General features: G+C 56.5%; 1 protein-coding gene across 1 annotated transcript in view; it reads right to left on the reverse strand.

Moving 5' to 3' along the window:
• The window catches only part of RECQL4 (RecQ like helicase 4), a 49,521-nt gene that overhangs the window by 12,518 nt on the left and 22,331 nt on the right, over positions 1–14,672 (reverse strand). Inside the window, exons 6-7 of the mRNA XM_072330601.1 lie at positions 10,436–10,601; positions 1,136–1,295 (exon numbers count right to left, since the gene is read on the reverse strand). Of these exons, the coding sequence (XP_072186702.1) occupies positions 1,136–1,295; positions 10,436–10,601 (326 nt within the window). The remainder of the gene's footprint in view (positions 1–1,135; positions 1,296–10,435; positions 10,602–14,672) is intronic.

A 14,672-nucleotide genomic window follows, 5' to 3' on the forward strand; every position in this document is an offset into this window, starting at 1 on the left:
CTGGGATGAACTGGGACACACTTGGATAGACTGGGATAGACTGGGATGGACTGGGATTGGTCAGGGACAACTGGGATGAACTGGGACAGACTGGGATTGATTGGAGCTAACTGGGATGGACTGGGATGAACTGAGACAGACTGGGATGGACTGGGACAGACTGGGATTGGTCGGGGCTAACTGGGATGAACTGGGACAGACTGGGATTGATCAGGGCCAACTGGGATGAACTGGGACAGACTGGGATGGACTGGGACGGACTGGGACGGACTGGGATGGACTGGGATTGGTCAGGGCTGACTGGGATGAACTGGGACAGACTGGGACGGACTGGGATTGGTCAGGGCTAAGTGGGATGGACTGGGACAGACTGGGATGAACTGGGACAGACTGGGACAGACTGGGATGGACTGGGATTGGTCAGGGCCAACTGGGATGAACTGGGACAGACTGGGACGGACTGGGATTGGTCAGGGCCAACTGGGATGAACTGGGACAGACTGGGACGGACTGGGATTGGTCAGGGTCAATTGGGATGGACTGGGACAGACTGGGATGGACTGGGATGAACTGGGACAGACTGACAGACTGGGACGGACTGGGATTGGTCAGGGCTGACTGGGATGTACTGGGACAGACTGGGATGAACTGGGACGGACTGGGACAGACTGGGACGGACTGGGATTGGTCAGGGCCAACTGGGATGGACTGGGACAGACTGGGATGGACTGGGATGAACTGGGATTGGTCAGGGCTGACTGGGATGGACTGGGATAGATTGGAATAGACTGGGATGAACTGGGACAGACTGGGACGGACTGGGACGGACTGGGATGAACTGGGATGGACTGGGACAGACTGGGACGGACTGGGATTGGTCAGGGCTGACTGGGATGGACTGGGACAGACTGGGATGAACTGGGATGGACTGGGACAGACTGGGACGGACTGGAATTGGTCAGAGCTAACTGGGATGGACTGGGATGGATTGGAATAGACTGGGATGAACTGGGACAGACTGGGACTGACTGGGACAGACTGGGACAAACTGGGACGGACTGGGATTGGTCAGGGCTAACTGGGATGGAACTGGGACAGACTGGGACAAACTGGGACAGCTGGTTTCAGTGCTCACATCGGCGTCGCTGAGGCCTTCATCTTCGTCCTCCTCCTCCTCCCCCCCCCCTCCGTGGGTCTCGGTCTCAAAGTAATCCCGCAGCAAAGCCTTCAGCCTCAGGCTGCGCTCCTCCTCCTCCTCCTCCGTGGGTTGGGGGTCGCAGCCCTGAAAGGCAACGCTGCGCCCCACAACAAGGGCTGAGCCACCCCATCATGGCCCCACAACAAGGGCTGAGACACCCCATCACGGCCCCACAACAAGGGCTGAGACACCCCATCACGGCCCCACAACAAGGGCTGAGACACCCCATCACGGCCCCACAACAAGGGCTGAGACATCATGGCCCCACAACAAGGGCTGAGCCCATCACGGCCCCATAGGGAGAAGAGGAGAGGGGGGTTGGTTGGGTATGGGGAGCATAAAATGGAGGGTAAAGGGGACACAAGAAGGCGGACTTTGGGGGAAACAAAATGGCGGATATCGGGGAAGCCAAGATGGCGGACATTGGGGACATAAAATGGCGGCCATGTTGAATGCAAGATGGCAGCCATTTTGGTGGACATTGGGGGACACAAAATGGCGGACATTGGGGGACAGAAAATGGCGGCCATCGGGACCCAAAATGGAGGGCAATGTTGAATCCAAGATGGGAGCCATTTTGGCGGACATTGGGAGACACAAAATGGCGGCCATGTTGAATGCAAGATGGTGTCGATTGGGACCCAAAATGGCAGACATAGGGGACCCAAGATGGCGGCCAATCCAATATAGCGTCCAATCCAAGATGGCGGCCATGTTGAATCAAAGATGGCGTCCCTCAGGACCCAAGATGGCGGCCATTGGAACCCAAAATGGTGGACATCGGGACCCAAGATGGCGGCCCATCCAAGATGGCAGTCCATCCAAGATGGTGACCAATCCAAGATGGCGGCCCAATCCAAGATGGCGGCCCAATCCAAGATGGCTACCGACCCAAGATGGCAGCCCATCCAAGATGGCTACCAACCCAAGATGGCAGCCCAACCCAAGATGGCTACCAACCCAAGATGGCGGCCAACCCAAGATGGCATCCCAATCCAAGATAGCTATCAACCCAAGATGGCTACCAACCCAAGATGGCAGCCAATCCAAGATGGCTACCAACCCAAGATGGCTACCAATCCAAAATGGCTACCAACCCAAGATGGCTACCAATCCAAAATGGCTACCAATCCAAGATGGCGGCCCAACCCAAGATGGCATCCCAATCCAAGATGGCTACCAACACAAGATGGCCACCAATCCAAGATGGCTACCAATCCAAGATGGCAGCCAATCCAAGATGGTGGCCCATCCAAGATGGCTACCAACCCAAGATGGCAACCAATCCAAGATGGCTACCAACCCAAGATGGCTACCAACCCAAGATGGCTACCAATCCAAGATGGCTACCAACCCAAGATGGCGTCCCAACCCAAGATGGCTACCAACCCAAGATGGCTACCAACCCAAGATGGCATCCCCATCCAAGATGGCGTACCAATCCAAGATGGCGGCCCAACCCAAGATGGCAGTCAATCCAAGATGGCTACCAACCCAAGATGGCGGCCAATCCAAGATGGCAGCCCATCCAAGATGGCTACAAACCCAAGATGGCTACCAACCCAAGATAGCTACCAACCCAAGATGGCTGCCAACGCAATATGGCAGCCAATCCAAGATGGCTACCAATCCAAGACGGCTACCAACCCAAGATGGCTACCAACCCAAGATGGCAGCCAACCCAATATGGCTACCAACCCAAGATGGCTACCAACCCAAGACGGCATCCCAATCCAAGATGGCTACCAACCCAAGATGGCTACCAACCCAAGATGGCGGCCAATCCAAGATGGCTACCAATCCAAGATGGCTACCAACCCAAGATGGCGTCCCCATCCAAGATGGCGGCCCAATCCAAGATAGCTACCAACCCAAGATGGCTACCCAATCCAATATGGCAGCCAATCCAAGATGGCGGCCCATCCAAAATGGCTGCAAATCCAAGATGGCGTTCCAACCCAAGATGGCTACCAACGCAAGATGGCGGCCCAATCCAAGATAGCTACCAACCCAAGATAGCTACCAACACAAGATGGCTACCAACCCAAGATGGCTACGACCCAAGATGGCGTCCCAACCCAAGATGGCTACCAACCCAAGATGGCTACCAACCCAAGATGGCTACCAACCCAAGATGGCGGCCAACCCAAGATGGCTACCAATCCAAGATGGCTACCAACCCAATATGGCTACCAATCCAAGATGGCGGCCCAACCCAAGATGGCAGCCAATCCAAGATGGCTACCAATCCAAGATGGCATCCCAATCCAAGATGGCATCCCAACCCAAGATGGCAGCCCACCCAAGATAGCTACCAACCCAAGATGGCTACCAACCCAATATGGCAGCCAACCCAAGATGGCTACCAACCCAAGATGGCTACGACCCAAGATGGCGTCCCAACCCAAGATGGCTACCAACCCAAGATGGCTACCAACCCAAGATGGCTACCAACCCAAGATGGCTACCAATCCAAGATGGCTACCAACCCAAGATGGCTACCAACCCAAGATGGCTACCAATCCAAGATGGCTGCCAACCCAAGATGGCTACCAACCCAAGATGGCTACCAACCCAAAATGGCTACCAACCCAAGATGGCGGCCAACCCAAAATGGCTACCAACCCAAGATGGCTACCAACCCAAGATGGCTACCAATCCAAGATGGCTACCAACCCAAGATGGCAATCAACCCAAGATGGCAGCCAATCCAAGATGGCTACCAACCCAAGATGGCATCCCAACCCAAGATGGCTACCAATCCAAGATGGCGGCTCATCCATGATGGCGGCCAATCCAAGATGGCGTCCCACCCCAAGATGGCTACCAACCCAAGATGGCAGCCCAATCCAAGATGGCTACCAATCCAAGATGGCGGCCCAATCCAAGATGGCAGCCCAATCCAATATGGCAGCCAATCCAAGATGGCGGCCCATCCAAAATGGCTGCAAATCCAAGATGGCGGCCCAATCCAAGATGGCTACCAACCCAAGATGGCTACGACCCAAGATGGCGTCCCAACCCAAGATGGCTACCAACCCAAGATGGCTACCAATCCAAGATGGCATCCCAACCCAAGATGGCTACCAACCCAAGATGGCGGCCCATCCAAGATGGCTACCAACCCAATATGGCAGCCAATCCAAGATGGCTACCAACCCAAAATGGCGGCCCAATCCAAGATGGCAGCCCATCCAAGATGGCTACCAACCCAAGATGGCTACCAACCCAAGATGGCTACCAACCCAAGATGGCTACCAACCCAAGATGGCGGCCAACCCAAGATGGCTACCAATCCAAGATGGCTACCAACCCAATATGGCTACCAATCCAAGATGGCTACCAACCCAAGATGGCAGCCAATCCAAGATGGCTACCAACCCAAGATGGCGGCTCATCCAAGATGGCAGCCAATCCAAGATGGCAGCCCATCCAATATGGCAGCCCAATCCAAGATGGCGGCCCAATCCAAGATGGCTACCAACACAAGATGGCAACCAATCCAAGATGGCTACCAACCCAAGATGGCGGCTCATCCAAGATGGCAGCCAATCCAAGATGGCAGCCCATCCAATATGGCAGCCCAATCCAAGATGGCGGCCCAATCCAAGATGGCTACCAACACAAGATGGCAACCAATCCAAGATGGCTACCAATCCAAGATGGCAGCCAATCCAAGATGGTGGCCCATCCAAGATGGCTACCAACCCAAGATGGCAACCAATCCAAGATGGCTACCAACCCAAGATGGCTACCAACCCAAGATGGCTACCAATCCAAGATGGCTACCAACCCAAGATGGCGTCCCAACCCAAGATGGCTACCAACCCAAGATGGCTACCAACCCAAGATGGCATCCCCATCCAAGAAGGCGTACCAATCCAAGATGGCGGCCCAACCCAAGATGGCAGTCAATCCAAGATGGCTACCAACCCAAGATGGCGGCCAATCCAAGATGGCAGCCCATCCAAGATGGCTACAAACCCAAGATGGCTACCAACCCAAGATAGCTACCAACCCAAGATGGCTGCCAACGCAATATGGCAGCCAATCCAAGATGGCTACCAATCCAAGACGGCTACCAACCCAAGATGGCTACCAACCCAAGATGGCAGCCAACCCAATATGGCTACCAACCCAAGATGGCTACCAACCCAAGACGGCATCCCAATCCAAGATGGCTACCAACCCAAGATGGCTACCAACCCAAGATGGCGGCCAATCCAAGATGGCTACCAATCCAAGATGGCTACCAACCCAAGATGGCGTCCCAACCCAAGATGGCGGCCCATCCAAAATGGCAGCCCAACCCAAGATGGCTACCCAATCCAATATGGCAGCCAATCCAAGATGGCGGCCCATCCAAAATGGCTGCAAATCCAAGATGGCGTTCCAACCCAAGATGGCTACCAACGCAAGATGGCGGCCCAATCCAAGATAGCTACCAACCCAAGATAGCTACCAACACAAGATGACTACCAACCCAAGATGGCTACCAACCCAAGATGGCTACCAACCCAAGATGGCGGCCAACCCAAGATGGCTACCAATCCAAGATGGCTACCAACCCAATATGGCTACCAATCCAAGATGGCTACCAACCCAAGATGGCAGCCAATCCAAGACGGCTACCAACCCAAGATGGCTACCAACCCAAGATGGCAGCCAACCCAATATGGCTACCAACCCAAGATGGCTACCAACCCAAGACGGCATCCCAATCCAAGATGGCTACCAACCCAAGATGGCTACCAACCCAAGATGGCGGCCAATCCAAGATGGCTACCAATCCAAGATGGCTACCAACCCAAGATGGCGTCCCCATCCAAGATGGCGGCCCAATCCAAGATAGCTACCAACCCAAGATGGCTACCCAATCCAATATGGCAGCCAATCCAAGATGGCGGCCCATCCAAAATGACTGCAAATCCAAGATGGCGTTCCAACCCAAGATGGCTACCAACGCAAGATGGCGGCCCAATCCAAGATAGCTACCAACCCAAGATAGCTACCAACACAAGATGACTACCAACCCAAGATGGCTACCAACCCAAGATGGCTACCAACCCAAGATGGCTACCAACCCAAGATGGCGGCCAACCCAAGATGGCTACCAATCCAAGATGGCTACCAACCCAATATGGCTACCAATCCAAGATGGCTACCAACCCAAGATGGCAGCCAATCCAAGATGGCTACCAACCCAAGATGGCGGCTCATCCAAGATGGCAGCCAATCCAAGATGGCTACCAATCCAAGATGGCAGCCAATCCAAGATGGTGGCCCATCCAAGATGGCTACCAACCCAAGATGGCAACCAATCCAAGATGGCTACCAACCCAAGATGGCTACCAACCCAAGATGGCTACCAATCCAAGATGGCTACCAACCCAAGATGGCGTCCCAACCCAAGATGGCTACCAACCCAAGATGGCTACCAACCCAAGATGGCATCCCCATCCAAGAAGGCGTACCAATCCAAGATGGCGGCCCAACCCAAGATGGCAGTCAATCCAAGATGGCTACCAACCCAAGATGGCGGCCAATCCAAGATGGCAGCCCATCCAAGATGGCTACAAACCCAAGATGGCTACCAACCCAAGATAGCTACCAACCCAAGATGGCTGCCAACGCAATATGGCAGCCAATCCAAGATGGCTACCAATCCAAGACGGCTACCAACCCAAGATGGCTACCAACCCAAGATGGCAGCCAACCCAATATGGCTACCAACCCAAGATGGCTACCAACCCAAGACGGCATCCCAATCCAAGATGGCTACCAACCCAAGATGGCTACCAACCCAAGATGGCGGCCAATCCAAGATGGCTACCAATCCAAGATGGCTACCAACCCAAGATGGCGTCCCAACCCAAGATGGCGGCCCATCCAAAATGGCAGCCCAACCCAAGATGGCTACCCAATCCAATATGGCAGCCAATCCAAGATGGCGGCCCATCCAAAATGGCTGCAAATCCAAGATGGCGTTCCAACCCAAGATGGCTACCAACCCAAGATGGCAGCCAACCCAATATGGCTACCAACCCAAGATGGCTACCAACCCAAGACGGCATCCCAATCCAAGATGGCTACCAACCCAAGATGGCTACCAACCCAAGATGGCGGCCAATCCAAGATGGCTACCAATCCAAGATGGCTACCAACCCAAGATGGCGTCCCCATCCAAGATGGCGGCCCAATCCAAGATAGCTACCAACCCAAGATGGCTACCCAATCCAATATGGCAGCCAATCCAAGATGGCGGCCCATCCAAAATGGCTGCAAATCCAAGATGGCTACCAACCCAAGACGGCATCCCAATCCAAGATGGCTACCAACCCAAGATGGCTACCAACCCAAGATGGCGGCCCATCCAAGATGGCTACCAACCCAATATGGCAGCCAATCCAAGATGGCTACCAACCCAAAATGGCGGCCCAATCCAAGATGGCAGCCCATCCAAGATGGCTACCAACCCAAGATGGCTACCAACGCAAGATGGCGGCCCAATCCAAGATAGCTACCAACCCAAGATAGCTACCAACACAAGATGACTACCAACCCAAGATGGCTACCAACCCAAGATGGCTACCAACCCAAGATGGCGGCCAACCCAAGATGGCTACCAATCCAAGATGGCTACCAACCCAATATGGCTACCAATCCAAGATGGCTACCAACCCAAGATGGCAGCCAATCCAAGATGGCTACCAACCCAAGATGGCGGCTCATCCAAGATGGCAGCCAATCCAAGATGGCTACCAATCCAAGATGGCAGCCAATCCAAGATGGTGGCCCATCCAAGATGGCTACCAACCCAAGATGGCAACCAATCCAAGATGGCTACCAACCCAAGATGGCTACCAACCCAAGATGGCTACCAATCCAAGATGGCTACCAACCCAAGATGGCGTCCCAACCCAAGATGGCTACCAACCCAAGATGGCTACCAACCCAAGATGGCATCCCCATCCAAGAAGGCGTACCAATCCAAGATGGCGGCCCAACCCAAGATGGCAGTCAATCCAAGATGGCTACCAACCCAAGATGGCGGCCAATCCAAGATGGCTACCAACCCAAGATGGCGTCCCCATCCAAGATGGCGGCCCAATCCAAGATAGCTACCAACCCAAGATGGCTACCCAATCCAATATGGCAGCCAATCCAAGATGGCGGCCCATCCAAAATGACTGCAAATCCAAGATGGCGTTCCAACCCAAGATGGCTACCAACGCAAGATGGCGGCCCAATCCAAGATAGCTACCAACCCAAGATAGCTACCAACACAAGATGACTACCAACCCAAGATGGCTACCAACCCAAGATGGCTACCAACCCAAGATGGCGGCCAACCCAAGATGGCTACCAATCCAAGATGGCTACCAACCCAATATGGCTACCAATCCAAGATGGCTACCAACCCAAGATGGCAGCCAATCCAAGATGGCTACCAACCCAAGATGGCGGCTCATCCAAGATGGCAGCCAATCCAAGATGGCTACCAATCCAAGATGGCAGCCAATCCAAGATGGTGGCCCATCCAAGATGGCTACCAACCCAAGATGGCAACCAATCCAAGATGGCTACCAACCCAAGATGGCTACCAACCCAAGATGGCTACCAATCCAAGATGGCTACCAACCCAAGATGGCGTCCAAACCCAAGATGGCTACCAACCCAAGATGGCGGCTCATCCAAGATGGCAGCCAATCCAAGATGGCAGCCCATCCAATATGGCAGCCCAATCCAAGATGGCGGCCCAATCCAAGATGGCTACCAACCCAAGATGGCGGCCCAATCCAAGATGGCAGCCAATCCAAGATGGCTACCAACCCAAGATGGCAGCCAATCCAATATGGCGGCCAATCCAAGATGGTGGCCCAACCCAAGATGGCAGCCCATCTAATATGGCAGCTAATCCAAGATGGCGGCCAACCCAAGATGGCTACCAATCCAAGATGGCTACCAATCCAAGATGGCTACCAACCTAAGATGGCTACCAACCCAAGATGGCTACCAACACAAGATGGCTACCAACCCAAGATGGCTACCAACCCAATATGGCAGCCAATCCAAGATGGCTACCAACCCAAGATGGCATCCCAACCCAAGATGGCGGCCAACCCAAGATGGCTACCAACCCAAGATGGCTACCAACCCAAGATGGCTACCAACCCAAGATGGCATCCCAACCCAAGATGGCTACCAACCCTAGATGGCTACCAATCCAAGATGGCTACCAATCCAAAATGGCTACCAACCCAAGATGGCATCCCAATCCAAGATGGCTACCAACCCAAGATGGCTACCAACACAAGATGGCTACCAACCCAAGATGGCTACCAATCCAAGATGGCTACCAACCGAAGATGGCAGCCCAACCCAAGATAGCTACCAATCCAAAATGGCTACCAACCCAAGATGGCTACCAACCCAAGATGGCGGACCAATCCAATATGGCAGCCAACCCAAGATGGCGGCCCAACCCAAGATGGCTACCAACCCAAGATGGCATCCCAATCCAAGATGGCGTTCCAACCCAAGATGGCTACCAACCCAAGATGGCTACCAATCAAAGATGGCTACCAACCCAAGATGGCTACAAACCCAAGATGGCTACCAACCCAAGATGGCTACCAACCCAAGATGGCAGCCAATCCAAGATGGCTACCAACACAATATGGCAGCCAATCCAAGATAGCTACCAACCCAAGATGGCTACCAACCCAAGATGGCGGCCCACCCAAGATGGTGGCCCATCCAAAATGGCAGCCCAATCCAAGATGGCTACCAACCCAAGATGGCAGCCAACCCAATATGGCTACCAATCCAAGATGGCTACCAATCCAAGATGGCGGCCCAACCCAAGATGGCTACCAACCCAAGATGGCTACCAACCCAAGATGGCGGCCCAATTCAAGATAGCTACCAACACAAGATGGCTACCAACCCAAGATGGCGGCCAACCCAAGATGGCTACCAACCCAAGATGGCTACCAACCCAATATGGCAGCCAATCCAAGATGGCTACCAACCCAAAATGGCGGCCCATCCAAGATGGCTACCAACCCAAGATGGCGGCCCAATCCAAGATGGCTACCAATCCAAAATGGCTACCAACCCAAGATGGCGGCCAATCCAAGATGGCTACCAACCCAAGATGGCGGCCAACCCAAGATGGCGTCCAACCCAAGATGGCGTCCAACCCAAGATGGCGGCCAACCCAAGATGGCTGACCTGTGGAAGGCCCTATGGCACTGGTTGAGCTGCCGCAGCGCCCCCCGCTGTTGGTCCTCCAGGCGTTGCCGCAGGAAGCTGCAGGCCGCGTCCAATTCAAGATGGCGGAGATCCCCATAGGAACGAATGTGGAAGCTCAGAGACGAGAAACAGACCTGGATCGAACCTACAAGAGACATGGCGGCCAATGGGAGCAGCCCATGGGGGCAGCCAATGGGGGCAGCCAATGGGGAGCAGCCAATGGAGGCAGCCAATGGGAGGAGCCAATGGGAGCAGCCCATGGGAGCAGCCAATGGGGGCAGCCCATGGGGAGCAGCCAATGGGGGCAGCCAATGGGAGCAGCCAATGGGAGCAGCCAATGAGGGCAGCCAATGGGAGCAGCCAATGGGAGCAGCCAATGAGGGCAGCCAATGGGAGCAGCCAATGGGGGAAGTCAATGGGGGCAGCCAATGGGGAGAAGCCAATGGGGAGTAGCCAATGGGGGCAGCCAATGGGAGAAGCCAATGGGGGCAGCCAATGGGGGCAGCCAATGGGAGCAGTCAATGGGAGCAGACAATGGGGGCGGCCAATGGAGGCAGCCAATGGGGGCAGCCAACGGGGGAGACAATGGAGGGAGACAATGGGAGCAGCCAATGGGAGCAGCCAATGGGGGAGACAATGGAGGCAGCCAATGGGAGCAGCCAATGGGGAGCAGTCAATGGGGGCAGCCAATGGGGAAAGCCAATGGGAGCAGCCAATGGGGGCAGCCCAATGGGAGAAGACAATGGGGGCAGCCAATGGGGGCAGCCAATGGGAGCAGCCAATGGGGGCAGCCAATGGGAGCAGCCCATGGGGAGCAGCCCATGGGGAGCAGCCAATGGGGAGCAGCCAATGGGGAGTAGCCAATGGGAGCAGCCAATGGGGAACAGCCAATGGGAGCAGCCAATGGGGAACAGCCAATAGGAGCAGCCAATGGTGAGCAGCCAATGGGGGCAGCCAATGGGGGCAGCCAATGGGAGCAGCCCATGGGGAGCAGCCAATGGGGGCAGCCAATGGGGGCAGCCCATGGGGGCAGCCAATGGGAGCAGCCAATGGGGGCAGCCAATGGGAGGAGCCAATGGGGGCAGCCAATGGGGAGCAGCCAATGGGGAGCAGTCAATGGGGGCAGCCAATGGGGGCAGCCAATGGGAGCAGCCATTGGAGGCAGCCAATGGGAGCAGCCAATGGGAGCAGCCAATGGGGGCAGCCAATGGGAGGAGACAATGGGGGCAGCCAATGGAGGCAGCCAATGGAGGCAGCCAATGGGGAGCAGCCAATGGGAGCAGCCAATGGGAGAAGCCAAGGGGGGCAGCCAATGGGAGCAGCCAATGGGGAGCAGCCAATGGGGAGCAGCCAATGGATGCAGCCAATGGGGGCAGCCAATGGGGACAGCCAATGGGAGCAGCCAATGGAGGCAGCCAATGGGGGCAGCCAATGGGGGCAGCCAATGGGGAGCAGCCAATGGGAGCAGCCAATGAGGGCAGCCAATGGGAGCAGCCAATGGGAGCAGCCAATGGGAGCAGCCAATGGGGGCAGCCAATGGGGGCAGCCAATGGGAGCAGCCAATGGGAGCAGCCAATGGGAGCAGCCCATGGGGGCAGCCAATGGGAGCAGCCAATGGGAGCAGCCAATGGGGGCAGTCCATGGGGGCAGCCAATGAGGAGCAGCCAATGGGGGCAGCCAATGGGAGCAGCCAATGGGAGCAGCCAATGAGGGCAGCCAATGGGAGCAGCCAATGGGGGAAGTCAATGGGGGCAGCCAATGGGGAGAAGCCAATGGGGAGCAGCCAATGGGGACAGTCAATGGGGGCAGCCAATGGGGGCAGCCAATGGGGGCAGCCAATGGGAGCAGTCAATGGGAGCAGCCAATGGGAGCAGACAATGGGGGCGGCCAATGGGAGCAGCCAATGGGGAGCAGACAATGGGAGCAGCCAATGGGAGCAGCCAATGGGAGCAGCCAATGGGGGCAGATCATGGGGACAGCCAATGGGAGCAGCCAATGGGGAGCAGCCAATGGAGGGAGACAATGGGAGCAGCCAATGGGGGCAGCCAATGGGAGCAGCCCATGGGAGCAGCCAATGGGGGCAGCCAATGGAGGCAGCCAATGGGGGCAGCCAATGGGAGCAGCCAATGGGGGCAGCCCATGGGGAGCAGCCAATGGGGGCAGTCAATGGGAGCAGCCAATGGGAGCAGCCAATGGGGACAGCCAATGGGAGCAGCCAATGGGGGCAGCCAATGGGAGCAGCCAATGGGGGAAGCCAATGGGGGCAGCCAATGGGGGCAGCCAATGGGGGCAGCCAATGGGGACAGCCAATGGGAGCAGCCAATGGGGGCAGCCAATGGGAGCAGCCAATGGGGGCAGCCAATGGGGGCAGCCAATGGGGGCAGCCCATGGGAGCAGTCAATGGGAGCAGCCAATGGGGGCAGCCCATGGGGAGCAGCCAATGGGAGCAGCCCATGGGGAGCAGCCAATGGGGAGCAGCCGATGGGGAGCAGCCAATGGAGGCAGTCCATGGGGGCAGCCAATGGGGATAGCCAATGGGAGCAGCCAATGGGGAGCAGCCAATGGGAGCAGCCAATGGGGGCAGCCAATGGGGAGCAGCCAATGGGGGCAGCCCATGGGAGCAGCCAATGGGGGCAGCCAATGGTAGCAGCCCATGGGGGCAGCCAATGGGGGCAGCCAATGGGAGCAGCCCATGGGGAGCAGCTAATGGAGGCAGCCAATGGGGGCAGCCAATGGGAGCAGCCAATGGGGGCAGCCAATGGGGAGCAGCTAATGGGGGCAGCCAATGGGGAGCAGCCAATGGGGAGCAGCCAATGGGAGCAGCTAATGGAGGCAGCCAATGGAGGCAGCCAATGGGGGCAGCCAATAGGGGCAGCCAATGGGAGCAGACAATGGGAGCAGCTAATGGAGGCAGCCAAAGGAGGCAGCCAATGGGGGCAGCCAATGGGGGCAGCCAATGGGGTCACCTATAGCGACAACCAATGGGGTCGCCCAATGGGGTCACCCATAGGCCCACCCATAGGGCACCTATAGGGCACCCATAGGGCACCCATCACCCCCATCACCCATAGGGCACCCATAGGCCCCCATCACCCATAGGGCACCCATAGTGTCACCAATCGCCCCCATCGCCCATAGGGTCACCCATAGACCCACCCATCACCCCAATGACCCATAGGGTCACCCATAAGGGCACCCATTGCCCCCATTACCTATAGGGTCACCCATAGGGCACCCATAGGTCCACCCATAGGGCACCCATAGGTCCACCCATAGGGCACCCATAGGACACCCATTGCCCCCATTGCCCATAGGGTCACCCATAGGACACCCATAGGCCCACCCATAGGGCACCCATCACCCATAGGTGCATCCATAGGGAACCTATAGGGGCACCCATAGGACACCCATAGGCTCACCCATAGGGCACCTATAGGGCACCCATTACCCCCATCACCCATATGGCACCTATAGGGCACCCATCACCCCTATCACCCATAGGGCACCCATAGGCCCACCCATCACCCCCATTACCCATAGGGTCACCCATAGGCTCACCCATTGCCCCCATTACCCATAGGGTCACCCATAGGGTCACCCATAGGGAACCTATAGGGCACCCATTGCCCTCCATCACCCATAGGGTCACCCATAGGCCCACCCATAGGGTCACCCATCACCCCAATGACCCATAGGGCACCCATAGGTCCCCCATAGGCCCACCCATAGGGTCACCCATTGCCCCCCCCATCACCCATAGGGTCACCCATAGGGCACCCATAGGACACCCATTGCCCCCATTGCCCATAGGGTCACCCATAGGCCCACCCATAGGGCACCCATTGCCTCCATCACCCATAGGGTCACCCATAGGGCACCCATAGGGCATCCATAGGGCATCCATAGGGCACCCATCACCCATAGGGTCACCCATAGGGCACCTATAGGGCACCCATTGCCTCCCCATCACCCATAGGGAACCCATAGGCCCACCCATAGGGAACCTATAGGGCACCCATCACCCCCCATCACCCATAGGGTCACCCATAGGCCCACATATAGGGCACCCATAGCCCCCATTACCCATAGGCCGACCCATAGGGCACCTATCGCCCCCATCACCCATAGGCCCACCCATAGGGCACCCATAGGGCACCTATAGGCCACCCATTGCCCCCATCACCCATAGGGTCACCCATAGGGCACCCATAGACCC

This window comes from Excalfactoria chinensis, chromosome 2 (genome assembly GCF_039878825.1).
Source record: "Excalfactoria chinensis isolate bCotChi1 chromosome 2, bCotChi1.hap2, whole genome shotgun sequence".
NCBI lineage: Eukaryota > Metazoa > Chordata > Aves > Galliformes > Phasianidae > Excalfactoria > Excalfactoria chinensis.